The sequence below is a fragment of the Amblyomma americanum genome, chromosome 4 (assembly GCF_052857255.1).
Source record: "Amblyomma americanum isolate KBUSLIRL-KWMA chromosome 4, ASM5285725v1, whole genome shotgun sequence".
Taxonomy (NCBI): Eukaryota; Metazoa; Arthropoda; class Arachnida; order Ixodida; family Ixodidae; genus Amblyomma; species Amblyomma americanum.
This window is the reverse complement of record NC_135500.1, coordinates 218,809,674-218,832,500: the sequence shown is the minus strand read 5'-3', so window position 1 is coordinate 218,832,500 and position 22,827 is coordinate 218,809,674. Positions and strand designations below refer to the sequence as shown.

At 46.5% G+C, this 22,827-nt stretch overlaps 2 protein-coding genes and 1 pseudogene across 2 annotated transcripts in view; 2 read left to right on the top strand and 1 right to left on the bottom strand.

The window, feature by feature from the left end:
- Window positions 1–1,546: 1,546 nt before the first annotated feature.
- Window positions 1,547–4,516, top strand: Chrac-16 (chromatin accessibility complex protein 1). The gene is made up of 3 exons (XM_077663449.1): window positions 1,547–1,753; window positions 1,821–1,941; window positions 4,227–4,516. Exons 1-3 carry the CDS (start codon window positions 1,631–1,633, stop codon window positions 4,322–4,324), a joined length of 342 nt encoding a protein of 113 aa, XP_077519575.1. The 5' UTR covers window positions 1,547–1,630; the 3' UTR covers window positions 4,325–4,516.
- The window catches only part of Ku80 (X-ray repair cross-complementing protein 5 Ku80), a 47,627-nt gene continuing 29,209 nt past the window's right edge, over window positions 4,410–22,827 (bottom strand). Inside the window, exons 13-20 of the mRNA XM_077663446.1 lie at window positions 20,939–21,025; window positions 13,618–13,727; window positions 12,745–12,841; window positions 11,978–12,047; window positions 9,633–9,745; window positions 7,835–7,928; window positions 5,618–5,751; window positions 4,410–4,550 (exon numbers count right to left, since the gene is read on the bottom strand). Coding sequence (XP_077519572.1) covers window positions 4,536–4,550; window positions 5,618–5,751; window positions 7,835–7,928; window positions 9,633–9,745; window positions 11,978–12,047; window positions 12,745–12,841; window positions 13,618–13,727; window positions 20,939–21,025 — 720 coding nt within the window. The 3' untranslated portion in view covers window positions 4,410–4,535. The remainder of the gene's footprint in view (window positions 4,551–5,617; window positions 5,752–7,834; window positions 7,929–9,632; window positions 9,746–11,977; window positions 12,048–12,744; window positions 12,842–13,617; window positions 13,728–20,938; window positions 21,026–22,827) is intronic.
- LOC144127707 (uncharacterized) lies at window positions 16,783–20,520 on the top strand (annotated as a pseudogene).

The following is a 22,827-nucleotide window of genomic DNA, read 5'->3' as shown; positions in this document are numbered from 1 at the left end:
TGTTATTTTGATGCATGCATTTTTTTCATCAAAACGAAGGGTCAATTGCCGCCGATGTATAAACGCTGATGAATGCAAGACAAGATAAAATAACTTTTATAAAACAAAGCACTCCTTTATTGCAGCGCTCCAACTATGCACAGTGTGAAACCTATTCTTGAATTACTCAAAGGAATGCCGTGTTTTCTTGTTTGCACAGTACATTTAGCCGCGCGACTATGAGCACTTGCCCATCTTAGCATGAAGCTTCTTTTTCCTGCCAGCTTCTCGCGACTCATTGATTGATTTAACATAAAAATGCAGCCTTGTCAAAACATAAAACTTGAGAATGCTGACTGTGAGCGCTTCTGAGTGCTGGCTGCACCCTACACCACATGAAATCTGAGATTTTCCCAGCACCATAACATCTACTATGCTGTTACTGCACAGCTTTTCCTGACAAAAAAAAAAAAAAGTTGTGAAAAGGTTTTCCAGCCTTCTCACCATCAAAAAAAAGCACACGAGACGGGTAGAGCAACCCTCCTTTGTCACAAATTGCAGTAAACTCACTGTCCTGGCTTTGAAGGAACATCCAGCTTAGAAAAATCGTCCGGCACAGATGCTTCGTCAACTTCACAAGGGTCTTGGTCGTTCGCCAACACGCTTCTCAGTGTCAATGTCCGGACACCTCGATTCCTTGTTAACATCGGAATCATTACTTTGTGGTCTTTTCGCTTCATTAGGATATGTACTTGTGCTTTTCCTCTTTCTAGGTGGCCTCTGTAGCGGTGTTTTCTTTGACAGATAGCTCGGCGCGTTCGGCAGCAAAGTTGGCACCGCATCGGGTAAACGTTCCGGCTTTCCACGCGGGATGCGGACTTCTTTGCCGTCAATGATGTGTATAAAGTCCCTCACAATGCATGATGGCTCGAAATGTAGCTCGCACACACAGCAGGTTTCGTCCAAAACCTTATCTTTTCGATGAAGGTTGCGTTCCCACTGCTTCCGTCGGTTCTCATCCTTTGGCACAGCGAAGAGCGACGGCTGATCGCCTTTCGTCCACTGGTATCCCGTTTCGCACCCGGGAGCAAAACAACGCCGTTGACGCCGACGATTCGGCATGACCGTAGTCTTAACGCCGCGAACTCACAAAGAGGAAAAATGCACCGCACAAAAAGCAACAAACAGCTGCAGGCAGCTTGGCGGGACTGCTAGCCGCGCGCGCGGGCGTGCCGAGCCTACAGCCCACGCTACAACAGCGCCACCGCTTACATCCGGGACCTGTCGACACTCGCCGCCTCACCGCATCGCATGGAGCGCGCTGGCTCCTGTAGTCTTGGTATGGAGCGGCAAGGAACACAGCTCAAAAACAGAACTTCGATGTCTGACGTCACAGAAAATATTTTGCCACTGAAATTGTATTAAGTAGCACTCGCTTTATGGCGTTTTGTAAATGACGTTAGTGTTTTATTATTAGTATTTAAATGCATTTGCTAGAAGCATTGGTAATTTCTTGTATGAAAACAAACGTTCGTTGATGTCATTTTTTTTTTTTTTTTCAAAAAAGCACGCGGTGGAAGTCAAAGCGAACGCAGCGAAACGCAGACGACGTTCTTGATATCGGCAAATCTTTTGAAACGGCATCGTCGGCATGGAAGCGACTACGACACATCGAACTGGTTTCCCAGTGTCTAGGGTGCGCATGATCATGCGGAGTTCTCCGGAGGTGTCGTGCATAGGACAGGACGCCGTGCAAATCACTACGAAAGCAGCGGTAGGTACAGAGAGTCATCGATGCAGTCGTCGACGCGCAGCAGCGATTCAGGAATTTTTGTTTTCAGGAAAAATTTGTGGTGTTCTTGGCTCGGGAAGCCCTCAAGCACAGCAAGGATCACAGGACGATCGAATACTCCGACTTGGCTGCCGTCATAGACGTTCAGGAGCGACTGAATTTTCTGAACGGTAAGCAAAGACCACGCGCGTGGCGCGTTTGAGGCGGGCACAGAACGAAACATGGCGTTGGGCATGCTGTACTGGGCTTAGACGGACATTAAAATGACCGCCAACGTTCAGCGTGTGCTGGACACGTTCAAGACGCAGCAACTCGGCGGTAGTCAGATGTGTGACCTAGTGCTGGTCGTTGCTGCGCTGTGAGCGTGAATTAATGCTGAACAACCTTTTAAAGCTCGGTCTGTGTTGCTCCGCTTCAAGTGAACGGTAACAAGACTGAACGCGAACACTTATCTGCCGAGTCCGCGCATCGCCAGCGTGTTCTAGCCAAGGCGCTCGTTTGCTCACGGTGGCCGTTTCCCCCGATACAACTGGCCAAACAGGCAAACGCTCCACCAGAGTTTCAGCGCGCTTACAGCACATATAGGGTTCCGAAAAGCATGTAAATATATAGCGCACCACAAGGCACAGCAACAAGCAAAAACTATTGCGTTAGTTCCAAGTAGCTGCTAGTTCGTGCCGAAGCAGTCGCGGCTCAGTCATGCGAAATACCTCAACACCATACGTGGCATTATTGTGCGCTCTTCACATGGTGCCGAGGTCCTCACCTGCTGCGTTTCTGCTCCAAGATGCTGGCAAGAAAAGTAAAACCGATTAGAAATTTAGCCTTCTAGCATGCCTGCAGCTAACTTCACGATTACTTACAGCTGCAAAGCTTATGGTTCTAACCCATCGCAGATATGTGCTACCAATGTCATTTCTCATGTCAACAACCGCAGTGTCTTCAGTGCATTGCATCCTGCCAGAGCACAATGTTGAAAAAGTATAGCAATAAAGGAGTACTACTGCCCAAGTACGGACGAGAAGCATACCTTCGGTTTCCTACGTAGTTTTCCTTTCAATCGATGATTCTTGTAATTCTTTTTGTAAGCTCAATGCTAAATTATGAAGTCTTCGCTTTAATTTTGCTTGTAGGTGTTCAAATACAGAGTCACTCCTGTCATTCCCAAGTCGGGAATTGCAGCCCACTACGCTTCTTGGTGCTTCAGGTCTTAGATACTAAGTAGATGTTAGCAGTCACAACAAAGTGCAAAATGCAATTAGCTGCATTGAAGTTTATAGCTTCCCCGATAGATTTACCTGTAGCCTCATTGGGTAATATAGTGTGGCAGAAACATGCACATTGGGAACACACAAGGGATGGCATGAGGCAGAAATGCAGTGCTTAGTCTGCAATGCTGCACGTAAACACCACCCAAAAAAAGGGACTTGAGAATGTATTCAAGTCTCACAAAACTGTCCTGCATTTAGCTTTTGTGTTCACTGTAGAAATTGCAGGAAAGTTGGACTTAATACCTGGCACTCCATTGTCAGCATGAAGGCAACACCTGTGCTGCTCGGGCACGGGGACAAAAGCAATGCGCATTATAGTTTCAGGACTTGCCTACAAACAGCTGAATTATTAAAGTCCCTCCAAACTATCCTTATAAAAGCTGATGTTCTTTGTCACTCAGCCTTTGTCTTTTTGAGCACAGGCAGTTTGCAGCGAAGCATGCAATGCCACCTGTGCAACCTTCCCAGTCTTAAGCAAATGTTATGTGGATAAACTGCTTTTTACTTTACCTGAGAGGGGACCCTGGCCTTTGACAAACAAAAAAAAATTAACGAAGTCACATTTATGCCAACTTCAAGAACATGTATTTTGTGTGCTGATTCTAAATGTGTCATTTAATTTCATGCTAAACAAGTCCTTGTTCACTTATGCAATATGTTGTGCAAGTCTTTTGGAGAGAGCATTTAAGAAAATTTACAGTAGGGAACTTGCTGAAATGCATGCCATTGGTTTGTCCTGACATCAAGGAATGCAATAATGGCAAAATTACCCTTATTGCTATGGGGTTTTGATGTCACCACTTCAAAAACTGGAAGAAAGTTCGTATCCCTGTTTCTAGAGTGGCAACTTAAAAACCGTATAACTCAAGTTCCATGATAGGCAGGATAATAATGTGACAGTTTTGCATTCCTTGATGTTACATAATGCCATGCATTTGAGTAAGTTTCCTGCAGCAATATCTCTTAAAAGCTTTATAAAAAATTGCATAAATGCACAAGGGCTTTCTGATTAGAAGCAGTTTGGCTTTGCTTTTGCAAAAACAATGCTTCAAAGAATAAGTGCTATTTCTACTTGATTTCATTAGATCAGCCAAGCTTTTTTCATTTAAGCATCCTCCTCATCCCTTAAAAAAAAAGTGCTATTCGCTTTGTATTGAGTGACACCTGGCATAACTTTTTTACAGACATTGTGCCACAGAAGATCAAGTACAAGGAGTACCAGAGGCTTGTAAAGGAAGCAGAAGCCAAAGAAGCGCTGAGGGATAAGCAGGCAGAAGTGTAGCCAGAGAAAAAAAAGCAGTGCTGCCGTACCCATGTCTCTCCCAACACATTACTTACACCACCATACCACCACTGTGTTATATCAGTTAAATCGGCAATTTCTTTATTTTCTTGCTAACAGAGAACATTTTTTTTTTGCTATTTATCTCTAACATTGTATGAAACAAATAAAAATGTTTTCCTCTCCACTGCAGTTCTTGTTGCTGCACTCCTCACATCATGTCCAACTGCAAAAAGTAAAGAAAGAAAAAAATATCTTTTAAAGCAGATGTCACCAACAGCACACAGTGATAATGGCAGCAGAAAGTGCCTTTACACAAGCAAGGAAAGGAATTGTATTGTTTAGCTCGAGTAAAATTTTGCTGCTCAATAACATGAGGTATAGGGAATTTTCGATAATTTTGCTCTACACATGACAATGTTGTTCAAAGCCACTGCTGTCATCAATGCATTCACATGAAATGAAATGGAGCATGGATATTTCCTTGGTTGCTGCTTTTCGAGAATTCCTCTTCTGCACCCCTTTCAGGTGCAGGATGATTCACACATTGCTAATCATCTGCATTAGAGGTACCTGGCACACCCAAGGTCAAAGCAATTCAACAAGAGGACAACACAAGTTGGCTTGTATCGATAGGCTACCATGTTCTAATCACAAAAGAGACCACTCTCACTGAAGACGGAGCTTTCATAAGGTTTCTTAGAAAAGGGCAAAAAATGAAAATGGTGCTACCACCATCAGGTGATGTCATAAGTAAAGTGTTGTGTCACCGCCACATTTTCGGCCTGGATCCCAGACGCTATGCTACACTGATATTCATTTCGAAACGGTGGCAACCAGCCCTTCTCAATGTGGGCGTCGCGAGTGAACCAAGCGGCGGAAAAATTCAATTTTCTTGTCCATAAATGAGGTTTTCACTGCCGTACAAACGTTGACATGCCCAAAAGGAGCGAGAGAATCAATTTTACTAGGAACAACAAGTTGTCCTCAGAATATCTTTAAGCTAGTGCTACTGTTGTGCACTCAAACCTTTCACACACTGCAAAGCAACTGCAAAATATTGTGTGTGGGGAACAAAAATGTGATGTGTTCTAAGGTAATTATTTCTTGACATTACATTCAGAGCACAAAATTCTCTGACGATGTCACAAGAGGCTGTCAGTCATATTGAAACACATTGCAGCTGTTAACAGCCAAAGAATAAGCTTTGTTAGTGCAAAAAAAAAATTGCAACAGTGATCAACTGTGATTAAAAGCTCGTTCAATTCTTGCTACTACTGTGCTATCACTCACCAAATCGTCTTCGTCTTTTGCAGGCTGTTCTTCTTTGTCTGCACTGTGCTTTTCAGCAGCATAGAAATGCTCAACTTCACTGTCTGACCATGTGCTCTGGTCACACTCTTTCTTCCCAATAGGTGGCACCGCCTCTACACAAGAGGGACATCAGTACACTTTGTAAACACTAATACCATTGCCAGCAGATTTCATGACTGACTATTGTTTTACTCTAAAAAGCTGCAATTATCAATTAGAGGCCTTAAAACACTTGAGGAGAGTGCATAAACTCTGTCAATCACTATGTTGTGTTGTCATGAACACCTGAGCCAAATAACACACTTCCAAACGCAGAAAAGAACCCACAATCATGTGCAATAGTTGGTGAGCCCTTTCCGGGAACTTTTTGAAACTCTCGCTTTCCTCCATGTTGCGCGTCTATGTATGTCAGTTAAGAGACGGCAATTGGTTAGATGCTTTCAGGTGTCATGCAGCTACTATGGACGCAGCCAGCCGGCTGCGTCGCTCCGGTGGATAAAAGAACCATTTGTATGCAGTTAGCTTAACACCTTCACATACAGCTGCATGCATGTACACGTCTGGAATTGCGAGTGCTGGTTCTCTTCTCCACTTTTTGTGCGTGACTTCGGGTTTCTTACGTCGTTAACTCGCTTGATAATCTCCAGTTTCACGGAAAAGGCGAGGTTCTGCCCTTTTGCTGTTGCCATCGCAAGCACACAAAGACAATGAAAACAATGTGCAATTGCTGATGGCAGCATGATGCACCATACATGCGAACTGCATGACAACGCAGACACAACTGGCGCAATGCACTAAAAATGCACGTACAGTGAAACCTCATTATAGCAAGCAAGTAAAAAATCGTAAAATAGTTTGCTATAGCCAAAATTCGTAAAATAAAATTTCATCAGAAACACGCACAAAATAGCGCAATTTAGTTGCTGAAGGGACAGCAATTCTAGTGATCCTTATAAGAGAAACGGAGACATTTTCCCAGGTTTTGGCGGCGTATCAAAGGCCGCAAAAAACCAATCGCCAGTTAGGCTGGCTTCCCCACAGAGCACCGCAAGTTAAGCGCCGGCTATGGTGACTTCTCTGCATCACTGCTTTGTCGCGTGGAAAACAGTACTTCACAGCGAAAGCTATCGCCGTTTTCACCACCTCCGCGACAGCGATATGAGCGCAGGATTGTTACTGCAAGCTTACAACCGCATGCACTGCTGCTTCCAGGGCGTTGTCGACGGATGTCAGAGGCGTGAACGCGTGCTGACTGCCGGACTGCAAACTTAAACGCCGCTGTTGGCAAGTGCGGGATAAAGTGCAAACCTTGACGCGAACGCTTGCCGCATCACCACCAGTCATTTGTTCAGCGCAGCGAAGCGTGCCATCCGAACGGGCACAGTTTGGTGCTGGCGAGTGCAATATATCCGTTTCATGGCCAACAGCGTTCGTTATATAACGTAGAAATTGCATGTGTTTGTCGAAAATATTTACGAGGAGTTCAATACGGAAAATAATTCGTAATATCCGTATTCGTTATATTGTGGTTTGTACTGGTTGGCTGGCCTCGAGCCATCCCCACAATAAAGGTGCTTGAACTGAATTGAATTGCTGGCTACGCTCCTGCTGCCTACGCCATGGCAGCAGGCACCATGACGTAGGCAACAGGCACTATGACGTAGGCAGCAGGCACCTATGCACCTGCTGCCTACGTCATCATTGGTCTGTGCACACTACATAGCACTACGGCAACCGCAGGTCCATGCAGTAAAGTTAACCTCCAGAGATGTGCTGAGGGAAAGTTAGCTTCTTGAGTTGCCTGGTGTTGTGGCGGCTAATTTTTGTAAAATGTAACCGTACATTTTCCTATACATTCACATTGTAACTTTGCGGTGCTCGCAAATTATTCAATATAAAGGGTAATTCGATTTAACCAAGTTCGATACTATAATGAACACTTGTTAGTTTTGTTTGACTGTGCTAGTAAGAAATGCATCAAGGCCAGCAATACCAAAAGCACCTTGCAGTTGCTTACTATTCATAGGAAACTCAATAAAGAAGTTTCATTTGCAGAAACACCTAGAGTGAGGTTGCATCACCACAGCTGAGCTAAGAGTCAAACCTAACACTTCAGAACGAGCCTGCAGTACAGAGTAAGAGTCTATAGTCACTGCTTTACTGCAAAGCATGCATTGTGATTTTTTGTTAGCCCACCTTCCTTCAAGAGATTCCACACATCATCCTGATCCCCACTGTGCAGTTCCTTCAGCTTCTTTAAGAAGGTGTTGAACAAGTTGGGACTGGTTTTCTGCAATGCCAAGAAGACACATCAACACTTTATGTATGCTGGACAAAAAGGCAACTGGGGTATCTTTCAAATTAATGCCTACAGGACACAGCATTTCTACACAAGCAATCTCAGTTATCTGGGGAAAGCTTTTGTAAGAAGGCATAGAAGCTTTGTTTTATACAAATATACTTGGCTTTATCTGGAAAGCCTCTTTGTGGAAAATACAGCTCAGATCATTTATAATTTAACCGCTTATAATGTGAGACCGGATTATATGTGGCTTTTTGTGACAAGCGCTTCGCTTCCCATGGAGTTCAATGGAATTGGCGTACCACTTAATACGCGGCAGCGCTTAACCGGAGACCGCATATAGTGCGGTTTCTGGAAAGCCTGGCGGGGCGGGAGAGCGTTGTCAGCATGGTTCAATGCAAGGCGAAGGCAGGAGAGCATGGAAAAAAAATACAGAAGTTGCAAAGCAGGCGTTCTTGCTCTCACTCTCCGATGCGCCTCCGTTGAGCAAAAAACTTGAAAGCACGGCCTGACTCAGCCTGACTGGAGCATGCTGGAGCGGTGGTGGTGGGAGTGCGTGGCAAGACGCTGCAGGCACTGCTCGTTCCATGCGAGCATGCGGCAGCATCTTGTCACGCCTGAGCCCCTGAGTGAGGTATGTGTCGTTGCATGTAGTAAAAAGATGACAACATAGGGAAATCAGCTGGCAATGTGAGCAAGTCTACCAGCCTCGACTGTCCAGTTCTGATGGCATCTGCTCCTCTGAAAGCCAGGAAACAGCAAGCTCTCAAAACCAAGCAGAGCATTGTGACGGATGTCGAGAGCGGTTTGAAAAAGGCTCCACTGGCAAAAAGGTGCGTTGTCGTTGACGCTGCAGTGTCCGCCATTTGGAAGAACAGCGACAAGTTGAGACAACAGCTGCAGGAAGGCTCCCCGTCGCTTGCAAGGAAGCGGACTCATGCGTCAAAGTACGAAGATGGCGCTGCTTTGTTTGAACGGTTTCACAAGGTCCGGGCCCAGAGCGTTCCTGAGAGTGGCTCGATAATGCAAGCCAAGGCCAGGTGCATTACAAATATTTTGGGGCTTGAGAGTTTCAACCCACTGAACGGTTGGAGTTAGCGTTTCAAGGACCGGTACGAGATAAGCTCGTTGTCGCTGTCGCCAACCCCGACGGCGTTGTGTGTGAAGCAGCCACCACAGATGAGGACATCATGGCAGTGGTATGGTACGCGGTCGCAATGAACCTCTATCTGAGGATGAGCCCAATGAAGTGAGTGAAAGTGCAACGGAAGTTTCGTGCAAAGACGCGCTCGACTGTTGCAACAACTGCACCTCTACTGCGCTCAGAGAAACCTCAGCGGGCAAGTACTCAAGTGCTTCACCGTTCATGAAAATGAAGCCATTATCAATACAGTTCAATCGCAGCACCAGACTAAAATAACGTCGTCCTTTCATTCACTACGACGCTTCAACAAAATGATCAAATAAACTTCTTTGTTGCCAGTGATTGCAGTGTTGTACGTCTGATGCGTTGTCAGGCGCACTTTGAAAGGTAGGCTGGCCATTCTGAAAATGCGAATGCATGGAAAAGCTATGCTTTGGTTACAGTGCAGTACCGTTTATAATGTGGATTTTCCCGACTCCTGTGGTATGCGTTACAAGCGGTCCATGCTCGGTTGATGCCAAGTGAAAGGAAAGAAACAGCAAAGGCACCTCAAGAGCAGATTCCCGGTAGGCACGCAAGCACTTCACTGCTTTGCTGTGGGCTGCACGCCCAAGGGCATCCTTGAACAACTTCAGGATGACTTCTTCAAGTTGGCGGCAGACTGCAGGAGGACAACGGCATAAGACAGGGCTCACTACACACACACAAAGGCACTGCTTGTCACATACTTTTATTTTTTCCCCTACCGACGGAGTTTTTTTTTCCTTAGTGTAGCTAAAAACCGAGGTGGGTGACAGCTAATGTACCCATATGAGCCATGGCCTTCGATATGTTCACAAGTCCCACTATGTAAAATACAACAGGCTGTCGTCATCTGCAAAGTGAAGCAGCTTGCCCAAGATGAACATGTTATGCTCAGCTGATGCTAAAAAGTATATTACTACACACCTTCTGTCAGATATTGCCAATTTTGTTAAAGGGACAATGAGGACAGACTGATGTTGGGTCTCTATCGATAGAATACAGAATTCTAATGGCAAGGATCTCACTCACACTGAAAACAACTTTCATAAGCTAGAAAAGGCCAAAAAATGAAATGCAGATGTTGCCACCATCGAACGATTTCACAAGTAAACTGTGTGCACTGACACCGAATTTTTGTCAGAATCTCGGAGGCTATGCTACACCGCCATTCGCATCAAAATGGCGGCAACTATCGTATTTACTCGAGTAATTTGTGCCCCTTTTTTCCTTAAAGAAAAAAAAAAGAGGTGTGCAAATTACGTGAAATTATGTGCTGGTGGTTTATTTCTGGTTAAACCTGGAGTGACGCGATAGCTACACCTGGCCGAGTGGAACTTGCTTAGTTGAATTGCAAAGTCAGTCTTTCACCACTCCGTTTCGTTGTGTGTTCCTTCTTCATCTTCGTCCCACTTGACACGGCGCATGCGCACAGCTGTGACAGCTCAGTTTCGCCGCTGCGCCGCCGGCAGCAGCAGCAGCGTGGCGGCGCCGCCATGCTGAAGGCTCGAAATGCTACCATAATGTAGCCATCGCAGCAAAATGCTACAAAGTTCAGAACACGCAGTATATACTGTATATTGCCACCTATTATGTGACCCCTCCCCCATCTCACACCCCTTGGTGGCCAAAAAAAAAAGAAAGCTGACTCAAAATGCAAGACGCTTATCCCCTCTTGTCCCAACCCATGTTATGTAGTTCCCCGGGGGATGACACAACAGCGCATGCATAGCTCAAGGCCAGTATGAGGCAAAAAAGATAACGGGCACAAGAAATGGCACCCTCGCGTGCGGCCTGGCTGATTAGCTGCAAGTCGAACAGCAAGCGGTTCGCGCGTGCCACGGTTCGTCCGGGAAGGCGACCACCAGCGTGAGTGAGCCGGGTAAATGGCACACAATTCATGACCATACCACTCGCACCTTTCGCAAGTGCACGCAACGACATGATTGCACCAATTTTCCCAAGCCTGCCTTGAATGCACCCGCATACGTACGGTAATCCTTCTCAGTGTAGACATCACAAATTTGAATGAAGTGGCGGGAAAATTTTAAAATTCAATTTTCGCAGCCATAAATGCATCTTCTGCTGCCGGACAAATGTCAGTATAGCAGAAAGAGCCAGAGAATCAATTTTTACGGAGAACAATGATTCGATTACGTTGTCCTCAGGGTCCCTTTTAAGTTGTTGGCCTGATTTGCCAAGTCCTTACCGCAATTCAGCAGTGTTACCTTTGCCAAAGGGCAAGCCAAAATGTTTCATTTCAACTTTTTTTTAATGACGATTTACACGCATATGCATGCACACACATGCATACAATAACGCATGCACACGATTTCCCTTGCTAAAAGTGCACTCAGAATGTGGATTGAAGGCTGTTGCATTCTACAAATTTTCTTATTTTCCACTGGAATTCAGGAGTTCCTGAAAAATACTATTTTCTTTTCAGTTTTTTTCAGTTTTTGTAACCTAAGCAAGCTCACTTTTAGTCTCTAGGTATTTTTACTTTGTCAAGTGATGCTTATAGCCGTTTCTTGGGACAGAAGATCAGAAATGCTATTTTTGTTACTATCTCGATCAAATGCATGCTCTAAGAGAGCAATGCTGCTGCTACATTGTACATCATCTTCAGTATTGAACAGAATGACAGAGTCCATGCAGATCAAGCCAAAAATTAGGTGAAAATTTAGAACAAAAAGCCCCGTCTCCAAGAAAAAGCTAGCAATGCCACTTGCTGGCAGAAAATTTCAAATAATTAAATGAAATGAAGTGAGAGTGTATGAAAATGGAATTAAAAATAGGTAAAAACAGATTCAGGTGAGATTGGAAGTAGCTCTTGGAGGCCGACTGCGCTTCTTCTGTCACAGTGTCTTACCTTCTGAATAAGACTGCTCTTTGCTGCTGACTAGCTTCTTGAAGTCCTCCACTGGGTTGACCATGTCGACCTTGAAGAAAATGAAAAAGGTCTTAATGACAAGTGGTTGACCCACATCTAGTGCAGAACATCCCCCTGCTGTGAGACTGAACGCAATGCACTGAAGTTCACATGGCAGAGCAGGTGGCACTATTTTACAGTCATAATAGACACCTTCACCATACTGTGTGCCATGTCACCGTTACCGTTATCAAAGTATTGGGAGCCTGCCCACCGCCAGTGTGCATACGGTGACTGGTTCCGATGCAGCAGGCATGTGCGTAGCTGCTGGGTACCAGTCGCCATCTGGCACCCTGAAGGGAATCTGCGCAAGCGCATTGATGGCATGAGGGCTATCAGTACTCCGATAATGGTAACACTGTACACGGTGTGTTAAATACGTTTAATGAAAACTTCCGCCTAAATTATGAGTAGCCACTATGTCAGGTTTCTGTGCCTTACAATATTTTAACGGGACTGTACTTCTTGGCACAATATAAACATCAAAATTAGAACAAGAAGAATGGTATATGTTGATATATTTTAGGTTTCACATCTACACTCTTTCCTGAATTAATGATTTTATATGTTGTTTACCGTAATACTTTTTCTGCACTTTGCCGCTACCTGTCAGAACCATGAACATTTCCCTCGATATTAAGGCTCTGATACTTCCTTGAAACCATATGCATATTTTTAACTGTTCCATAAGCACCCTATGTTCTCACCTTCGTTGTTGCTGTGGCAACCAATTCAGCCATGCTGACATCGGTTCGTGCTCTCTTAGCGGCAGGTTCATCTGAATTAGTGACCTGGCTCTTGTCGCTGAAATTCAAAACATAAGATGCTCTCAGTAGTTGCAGAAACACACTCACATATAACTTGCAGATTAATTTTAACTAGTATAAACCTTATCAGAACAGTCCAAGAAACTCAATCCTTCCTAAAAGACTATAGACACCAAATTTTTGCTTATGTGTTTTCTTCTGTCAAATGATGCGTTAGACTTTAGAATATTTGGATCACTGTGTGGTGGTAGCCTATGACTTCTAAATAATTTATATAATTGAATTTCTTCTTCACGCTGTTTCGGTTTCATCAACCAAACGATGGCTGTGATGTGTGTGATGGCTGTGGCGGCCACTTTAAATCTGGCCATTTGAGGCAAAAAAAAACGACAATTTAACTGCCAATACAGTTTGTTGTCAGCATAGCTCTTGAAGCAAGCTGGTTTAAGTGTTGTAGGGAGGCAAAATTATGTACTACCAGCGTTTATATTGCAGGAAATAAATGCATTGCCTAATATGGTTTGCTGGCGGGGAATTGGAAATATACTTCACTGTGGCAAAATTTTCGTTGTAGTGGCGTTCACTGCAATGCGCTTGCACTGCACAGTGTACTTTCTTTTGAGATTCCATCCCGCAAAAACTGAAAATTTTCATGAAGAACAGTGCTGTCCAATGACAGTTATGACCTCTGCACTGCTGTAAAAAAAGAACTGAACTTGAACACACGGTATCCTTACTTCTTTAAAGAAAAGGTGTAAGATATGCCTGCAACTAATAATATGCAGCAAAAAGAGAAACCGTGACCATACTTACAGGTCAGCAGGCCCAACTCCATTGTCTTGAGGGACGCTCACCGGTGCAACCTCCTCCAATGGAAACTGGGACGCAATCTTTTGCAGAATGGGCTCTGCCAAGTCCATAACCTGTGCCAACAAACAAATAAAAAGTGGCAGTGCACTTTACGATGAAAGAAAAAAAGCTGAGAGGACACTTAAGCTCCACCTTGAGAGTTTGATGCGACAGTGGGTGAACTCTTTCGCTACCACGGCATCGGCCATTTGTGACCAACATTTTGAGCCTGCCACCAAAAATTCAAGTCTGCACTCCTGGACAAGCTGTGCCATCTAGTTTGCTCCTATAAAATCAACCCTTTGGTTTCAGTTTTGTTTTTTCATTTTCTAATGCAAGGAGGTGACGTGAAAAATTAAACTTTGACCAGATGTAGTCCGTTGGTCGGTGATCATAGCATCCGTTTCGCCGTGCGCTCAAAGGTGAAAGGCTACACCGAGCAGTTTAGTTGGTTCTGATGCTGTCTGTTCTTTCAGAGCAGCAGTGGTGAGCGACAACAATATGGAATGATCGGATTTCAGTTCCGATAGTGAGACTTCGTCTCAGAGGCCCGAGACATCAGCGCGTGCTCGCATGTGTTTCGTTTTGAAGTTCATATTGTTTTTTATGTAGTGCGATTAATTTGTAAATGGTGAGAGTGGTATTATTTGGCGCTTTAGGGCCTTTGCAACATATTGCCAAGATGTTTTACCAAATGGGCAGCAGAATTTCGATTATGATGATGTCAAGGAAGGCCACTCCCCCTTTTCACCCTAGAACCCATTCGCTACCAACTGAAAAAAAGGGGGGCAGAAAAGGAGGAACTGCAAGCTCTGCTATAAAAAACATGAACAAAACTCAAAACAAGTGTAATGTGCAGCATACTCCAGATCTATCTCCGCTTCACGTTCTCACACAACTCCTTTCTCCATTGGCACAGCAGTCATTATCCCTAGTTTGAAATGCCATGAAAAGTGCAGTTTAAAATGACAAGAATGGTAGCTGAGAACATGCACAATGATAAATATATTCAAATTTTTGGTAATCAACTTCTCACTCAGTGCGGTGGCTTATTTTTGTTTTGTTTGTATTGATTTTGTGCCTCCAGCATATTTAACCAATCATTTTTCGAAAAGTTTTCCACACACAGCTCTGGAATTTTTTTCGTTCGGAAGTATAATCAATAAGCTACAGTTTGATGCATTACAATGCGCAGTGCGTTTGGCACTTCATGAAGAAATAATTTTTTATTTAAAACACTCAAAACCTGTCACTTTTTGTGGTAAAGAAAGAGTTAATGCCCTTATACTATGTGGACTTGGTCGTTCCCAATTTTACATTCGTCGCTCCTTGGGAGTCCTCATACCCCTCCTGGCACAGTGGTGTAGCTGTCAAGCGATGAGTCACTGCCCTGCAAGAGCAAATGCTGCCACTGGTGTGGCTCGTGAGACCCAGGTTGCTCTTCCTGAGCAACCTCTCACGACCAATCATTAATTTAACTGTCATCTGACACGGCAGGCAGTTTGCTCACAATTACGTGGGCAGGTTGTGATGATGTCACAAGTTCACACGACCTAGGTGGCCCACCTGCCTCTTAGGTTGCTTCTCTGGGGATTTTTTGTGAATTTTTCGCTCACGGCCAACAACGCTGGTTTTTCTGCGACATAGGACCCTTAACGCTATCAGATTAGTATGGGACACTGCAGAAGATTTTATGAGGCATACTCAATCCCTCCATGCCCTCAATATATTTAACCTCCCTACAGCTTCCTGGGCGCACATAGATATCCTAGTTTCGATCAGTGAGCAGGGCCATTAGTGAGCAGATTATATCGGTCTGTGTACAACTAGCCATGCACTTTAACACAACCAATGGTAGGGGAAAGACCACTATGGACCCTACTTCAGTCAGAATCTGGCAGAAGAAGCAACATTCCAAATGCAGAGGACGGCAACCTTGCACTGTCCCTAAGGCCCCTGTTTTCCCAGGATTCCGTGAAAATCACGGATTTTAGCAATTTTTTGCTGATCTGTTTGTTAGAACCCATATATTCTTTTTTATTACAATGAGTCCATTGACATCAGTAGGAACGACAGAATGATGGGAATTTAATTAATTTTAATGTCTTAATTTTCTCAAAAGGTTGAACCTGGTAACAAACAATTTTCTGCCAATGGCCTCACATTCTTGCTCACCTGTCCGCTCAAGTAAGCAAGCTTAAGCAAGCACCTGTCCGCTCAAGTGAGCGTAGAGAAAAAGCCAGCTTCTCGGCGACCTTGGCCCTTGAGCCGAAAGACGTAGCGCGCTCTAGCAAGAAAGAGTTGCTATAAACGTGCAAAGAGGTGGTGCGGGTCATTGAGGAAGAAGAGAAGGCAGTGAAATGGCCATGAGGTGCATGGAATGGTAAAAAAAAGGGGGTAAACGGGCATAGAACTGTGCAGTACGAAACATGAAGCTGCAGGGCAAGAAGCAGCAACATGGTGGCCGCTGCTTTGTGAAAGGCTTTCCATGAAATATTGCAGATTCTCTGTTTTCAATTTGTAGAATTTCCAATTTTTCATCGCAGAAAATTACGGGCGTTAACCATTCACTAACTGTATTTCAAGAATGTGGTATAGCCAGTTGCCAGTGCCACTGACGTCGCACAAAAGCACCAAACACATTTGAAACATGTTAGTACAACAAATCATATCAAAGCAGACATATGACTGTTCCCTCGTTCCTTCCATCTCTTCCATGTCTTCAATGACAGACATTCCAATGAGGCATCATGGCCCTCCAAGTTGACATACCTGACAAAGTGTGAAACAAAAACGTTTAATCTCTCCAAGTATGCAGCCCTAATTATGAAAAATGCTAAATGTGCAATCTACATTTCATGCATTCTGTAGCGCTCTGCGATTCTGTAGCGCTCCTTGCGCCATGCTTGACTCGCAGGCCATGGCACGCGGCGCCGGACAAGAAAGAGAAAGTTGGGCTAGGCCGCCGCAGCGCCAGCAGCGCTAATAAACAGTTTGAACCTCAACGCTGTCGGAGCTGGTTCTTCCTCGCCTTAGCTCCGACAGATTCGGCGACCCGGCTTCGAACACGCAACCCCATCATCCTCCATAGATTCCGCCGGCCCTTCTGCCCTTCCTACCGGCTGCGACATGCCCAAGAATGCTCAGCCTCTCGGTTCTTCGGTGGCCGCATTCCAGCCAGTCAGCCTGCCGCCATTTTGGCCCAATAGCCACCGCACCTTGCTCCTGCAGGTTGAGGTGCATTTCCAGCTGCGCCATATCACCAGCCAGGAGACCAAGTTCGTCCCCCTCGTGTCCTCCCTGCCTTCTGACGTCGCTGATGAGTTCATAAGCTCACCGGAGACGGCTCGACCCTTCGACACGTTGAAGGCGGCTCTCATCGACAGCAAGTTGGCGTCCGAGCGCACCAAACTCCACATCTCCCCAGTGCTACAGAGCTTGGTGACAGCCGCCCTTCGCAGCTGCGGGTGATGTCTCATTGGACAAGCTCGCTAAACGCGTTGTGGACTACTCAAACCACCCCAACATCGCCTCTGTGACCACTCTGCCTCCAACTTCTACCGCCGACTCCCAGCTTGAGAGCATAGAAAGCCGATTGGATGCTCTTGTCAGGTGGCTCGATTTCCTTGCGCCTTTGCCGTGTTGTTCTCTGCTGAGGTTCAGGCCATGCCGTCGCTCCTTGGCACCTTCATGTTTCCCTGAGCCCCAATCATCTGACACGCGGCCAGCCACCTCGCCCTTGGCTGTCTGCTGGTACCACCGTACTTTCGGCAGCTCTGCCCGCAAGTGTACTCACCTGTGTTCCTGGTCAGGAAACGCTGCGACCGGCCACTGACGGCGGCAAGTGGTGCTGGTGGACGGACATGCCACCTCTTTTACGTCTCGGACAAGATCACTGGCACTTGTTTCCTGGTCGACATGGGAGCACAAGCCAGCATCGTAGCGTCCTCTTGGGAAGGTCGCCGTCGCAATGAACAGACCCCCCCCCAACTCCAAGCGATCAACAACTCCCCCATTCGCACGTACGGCCAACGGTCCCTGACGCTTAACCTCTGATTGCGCCGCATGTTTCCCTGGATCTTCATTTTCGCTGACGTCTCGCAAGCTGTTCTCGGCGCAGACTTCATCAGTTTCTTCAACCTAGCAGTTGACATGCAAGCTCATCACCTCATAGACCTCAGCACTCACCTATTCGTCAACGACATACTTTCCACCAATGAGGCGACGGGGCTTCGCGCTGTCGTCCCTGTTTCGCCATATGCGAAAGTTCTGGCTGATTTTCCCAACCTCACAAAGCCATACACCAGAGAATCACCGGTGAAGCACTCGACCACTCACCACATTGTGACTTCCAGTGTTTGCTCGCCGCCGGCGCCTGTCCGGAAAACGCCTCGCTATTGCTCGCCGTGAGTTCCAACACATGTTGGAACTCGGCATAATATGCCCTTCCTCCAGCAACTGGGCATCGCCAATTCACATGGTGCTAAAGAAAGACCCGGGCGACTGGAGACCATGTGGAGGTTACCGCGCCCTCAATGCTCACATTTTACCAGACCGCTATACACTTGCTCACATACAGGACTTCACATTATAACTGGCTGGGTGCACGATCTTCTCTAAAATTGACTTAGTGAAGGCTTCTCATCAAATTCCTGCGGAGCCCACTGATATTCTGAAGTAGGCCATTACCACACCGTTCGGCGTCTTTGAGTATGTGCGGATGCCTTTTGGCTTGCGCAACGCCGCACAGACTTTTCAGCCAACTATCAACGAGGTTACGCGAGGCCTCGACTTCGTGTTCGCTTACATCGATGATCCCCTTGTAGCAAGTTCATCTGGTTTTGAGCATGAAGCTCATCTGTGTGCCCTCTTCCACCGAATGGATGAATATGAGCTCGTCATCAACCCGAACAAGTGCCTCTTTGGCATAGCTACAATAGAGTTCCTTGGCCACCTTGTCACTCCACAAGGTATTCGGCCTCTCGACAGCAAAGTCAAAGCCATTCAAGATTTTCCCGCCCCCACGTCACTAAAAAAGCTCAGAGAATTCTTGGGCCCCCTGAACTTTCATCGCCGCTTTCTCCCGAAGCGCGCCTCTTTCCTGAAGCCTCTGACCGATCTTTTGGCTACCAAAAAAGATCCCGCTGCGCCACTTAAGTGGACTGATGACGCTGCCACTGCATTTGCTGCTGCCAAGGCGCTCGCAGACGCCACTTTGCTCATACATCCAGTTCCTGACGCTCCGCTGCGCCTTGTCACCGACGCCTCGAGCATTGCCGTCGGCGCAGTTCTCGAGCAGCTCGTCTCAAGTTGGCAGCCCCCCGGTTTTTTCTCCCAAAAGCTGAAGCTACCCGAGACTAAATACAGCACCTCCGGTCGAGAACTGCTCACTGTGTACCTCGCCATCAAGCACTTTCACCACTTCCTGGAGGGTCGGGACTTTCACATCATCACAGACCATAAGCCCTTGACGTTTGCCTTCCAAAGGAACCACAGCACCTACACTACACGCGAGATCCGCCAACTGTGCTTTATAACCGAGTTTACAGTGGATCTCCGTCACGGCCATGGCAAGGAAAATGCTGCTGCTGATGCGATTTCCTGCGTTAGTGCCATGGCATCCGGATCACCAGTGGACATGGAAGAGCTAGCGGCTGCACAGCGAAACGATATAGAGCTGAATTGTCTTCGCTCCTCATCCACGTCCCTGTCCTTCGCTGGATGTCCACTGCCGTTTTCCTCCCAGTTCATTACGTGCGAGGCAACCACTGGAGTCTCATGCATTTAAGTACCTTTCGCTTTCCGTCGCACCATTTTTGAAAAACTGCACCGCTGAGCCACCCTGGTATTCGTGCTACGCAGTAGCTGGTCACATCTCGTTTCCTTTGGCCAGGCATCAATGCCGACGTCTGCCACTGGGCACGAAACTGCCTTCACTGCCAGCGCATCAAAGTTCACCGGCATACAGTGACGACTGCCTCTCCTTTTCGGCCGCCCGATGCGCGGTTTTCCCATGCTCACAAAGACATTGTTGGATCGCTCCCGTTATCACCATGTGGGGCCCCTTATCTGCTCACATGTGTGGATCGTTTCCCCCGGTGGCTCGAGGCGTTGCCCATTGCTGACACTACGGCCTAGACCGTTGCCGTGGCCTTCATGGCCGGCTGGGTCTCTTGCTTTGGCTGCCTGTCTGCCGTCACCACCGACCGTGGCCGCCAATTTCAATCGGCCCTGTTTACTGCCCTTGCCAATATTCTGGGCGTCCGCCACATCCATACGACCGCCTACCATCCTTCGGCCAAAGGCATAGTGGAACGCCTGCATCGACAACTGAAGGCTGCCCTTACCACTTATTAGCCAAGGGAACGCTGGTCCGACCACCTTCCCCTCGTCCTCTTGGGCATTCGCTCAACCCTGAAGGCTGACATCGGCAGCTCTTCTGCTGAGCTGGTCTACGGAGTTCCCCTGCGTCTCCCTGGGGAATTCTTCTCGCCTTTCTTCCCTCTGTTAATCCATGACGCTTCCACCTACATCCGATACCCGCGCAGCACATTTCGACACATTACCCCTGTCATCCCTCCCGCCCGTCACCCTTAGTCCGTGTTCGTCAGCTGGGACCTGGCCTCCTGCACCCACGCCTTCATCCGCCGCGACCGCATCCGTCCACCCCTCACGCCGGCCTACGATGGGCCGTTCCGCGTCCCACACTATGCACAGAAGACCTTCATGTTAGACGTCAACGGCCGTGAAGACGTCGTGGCTGCTAATCAACTCAAACCAGCCTACACTGCCACTCCTCTGCCTGTCGGCCCTACACTCGAAACTCGCTTTGACTGTTCCACCACCATTGTGCGCAACTTCCTGTAAGTACATCCGCATCCGCTGGGCGAATCCTGTGGCTTCGCTCTACGGGGGGGAGAGTCCTGTAGCACTCCTCGCGCCACGCTCGGCTTGCAGGCAGCGCCGGACAAGAGGAAGTTGGGCTAGGCCGCCACAGCGCGAGCCGTGCAAATAAACAGTTCGAACCTCAACGCTGTCGGAGCTGGTTCTTCCTCGCCTTAGCTCCGACAATTCTTTACGTATAAGAGGCTATGCTGTAAAATCAGCACAATACTTACCTCAAATGACCCTACTAGCCCCCCTCCCCCTATGGCTTGTGTGAGAAATGGATGTTGCAAATGTGGCGACAGCAGCACTGGAATAAGCTAGCACTGTGATCAGTGCCTGAGCTGTGACAAAAAAAAAAAGGCTCCAGGAACAATTTGTGGTACAATGCTTCACTCACTGCCTTGGGCGTTTTGATAGCATCTGCAATATGCTGAGGCATGGAAGGCAAGGGGTCCTTTGGGTGCATCGCTCTGTGTTGAACACACTGAAAATAACAGAGAAAATCTCAATCACCCAAAGAAGGATGGAAATAACAGCAACCAAACAACAAATAAACTACCACATGTGGCCTTTCACATGCCAACATTACAGCAACAAGAGAGCTACAGACACAGTAATCTATTCTTTGCGGCGATCATTAGCCCCATGGTCTATCTCACCATCACATCTACTTGAGGTACAAGACTACAATTTGTGCAGTTATTTTTATAGGCACACCTGAATAGGAACCTTTCATAGGAAATTAATTCTAGGTAATTTTGAATATTCAGTCAAATAGTAAAGTATTCTATATTAGTTTCAATCTGAACGTTTGGTATTTGAAATTTCTCGTCTTGTATGGAGCTAATAAGGATTCTGGAACTTTTGCTGCGTGTGATTCAGCATACCCCCCTGGAATGGCACTGCGGCGTGTGCGCAACCAAAGCCCCAACACCGTGCCATGTGCTTGCGCTCCGACACGTATGCCAGAGTTGGTCTGTGCATGCTTGCGGCAGCAGACATGAGCAGGTACAATCGCGGTGCCCAGATCTTTACCTGCTATATGTCTTAGGCCACGCTACCTGCGGTACACACGCACCATAACCGGCTTGACTGCGTGCATTAATAGACATTTAACATAGCGCAATCTGCTTCCGCGCACCACCAGTGTGCACGCGCTGGTTGGTCTTGACGGTTTCACACCCTGCAAATATGCTGGTACTGCATGTACGTCGGCTCCTCCGAATTTTATGGCCATTTTTGCAGAAAGTCTATACAGCTTCAATGAGTGTAACGAAGTTTCAATGCATTCTCTTTTTTTTCATGTAATGGACTTATCTGTTCGAAAAATACATGTTTTCGAATATGCCCATTATGATGTTCAACCTTTTTTTGTGTGCCAGAAGGACTTTTTTGAAATATTCACTTTGAAATTATTCGAAGAAAATTACTATTTAATTTTGAATTGGCTTCGAGCCATAAAATCTATTCGCACGTGCCTAACTGATGCTACTGAATACATTCCAGTGAAGTGAGGCTTATCAAATGTGAAATGCAGAACAAATGAACTGAACTTCACAAAACTTGAGTTTATAGATCATCATCAGCCTGACTATGCCCACTGTAGGGCAAAGACCTCTCCCATATCTCTCCAGTTAGCCCTGTCCTGTGCCGCTTGCTGCCACCTTATCCCCCTAAGCTTCCTAATCTCATCTGCCCACCTAACTTCCTGCTGCGCCCTACTATGCTTTCCATTTCTTGGAACCCAGTCTGTAACCTCTAACAACCATTGCATAACATTCACTGCCCATGCATATTTCTTCATGATTTTTACTAGGATGTAATTAATTAGCATTTGTTCCTTGACCCACTCTGCTCTTTTCCAGTCTGTTAATGTTACACATATCATTTTCCTTTCCATAGGTAGCCGCCTTGTCTTCAATTTAAGGAGAACCCTTATCGTTAGCCTCCACGATTCTGCACCATAGGTGAGTACCGGTAAGACACAGCTGTTATATACTTTTCCTCTTGAGGGGATACTAGGGATACTAGTAAGCTGCCATTCATGATCTGTGAGTACCTGCCAAATATGTTCCACCCCGTTCTTATTCATCTAGTTATTTCACTCTTGTCTAAATCTGCAGTCCCTACCTGCCCTGAGTAGATGTATTCTTTTACCACTTCTAGCGCCTAACTATCTATCGCAAATTGCTCCCTTCTGAGCCCGCTGAATATTTCTTTAATTTTCTGCATATTAATTTTTAGACCCACCATCCTGCTTTTCTTGTCTAGGCCATTGACCATGCT

Coding starts and splice junctions, on each gene's coding strand:
- Chrac-16 (XM_077663449.1), top strand. CDS start 1,631: ATGGAAGCGACTACGACACATCGAACTGGTTTCCCAGTGTCTAGGGTG. Junction 1,754..1,820: donor AAATCACTACGAAAGCAGCG/GTAGGTACAGAG, acceptor TTTTGTTTTCAG/GAAAAATTTGTGGTGTTCTT. Junction 1,942..4,226: donor GCGACTGAATTTTCTGAACG/GTAAGCAAAGAC, acceptor ACTTTTTTACAG/ACATTGTGCCACAGAAGATC.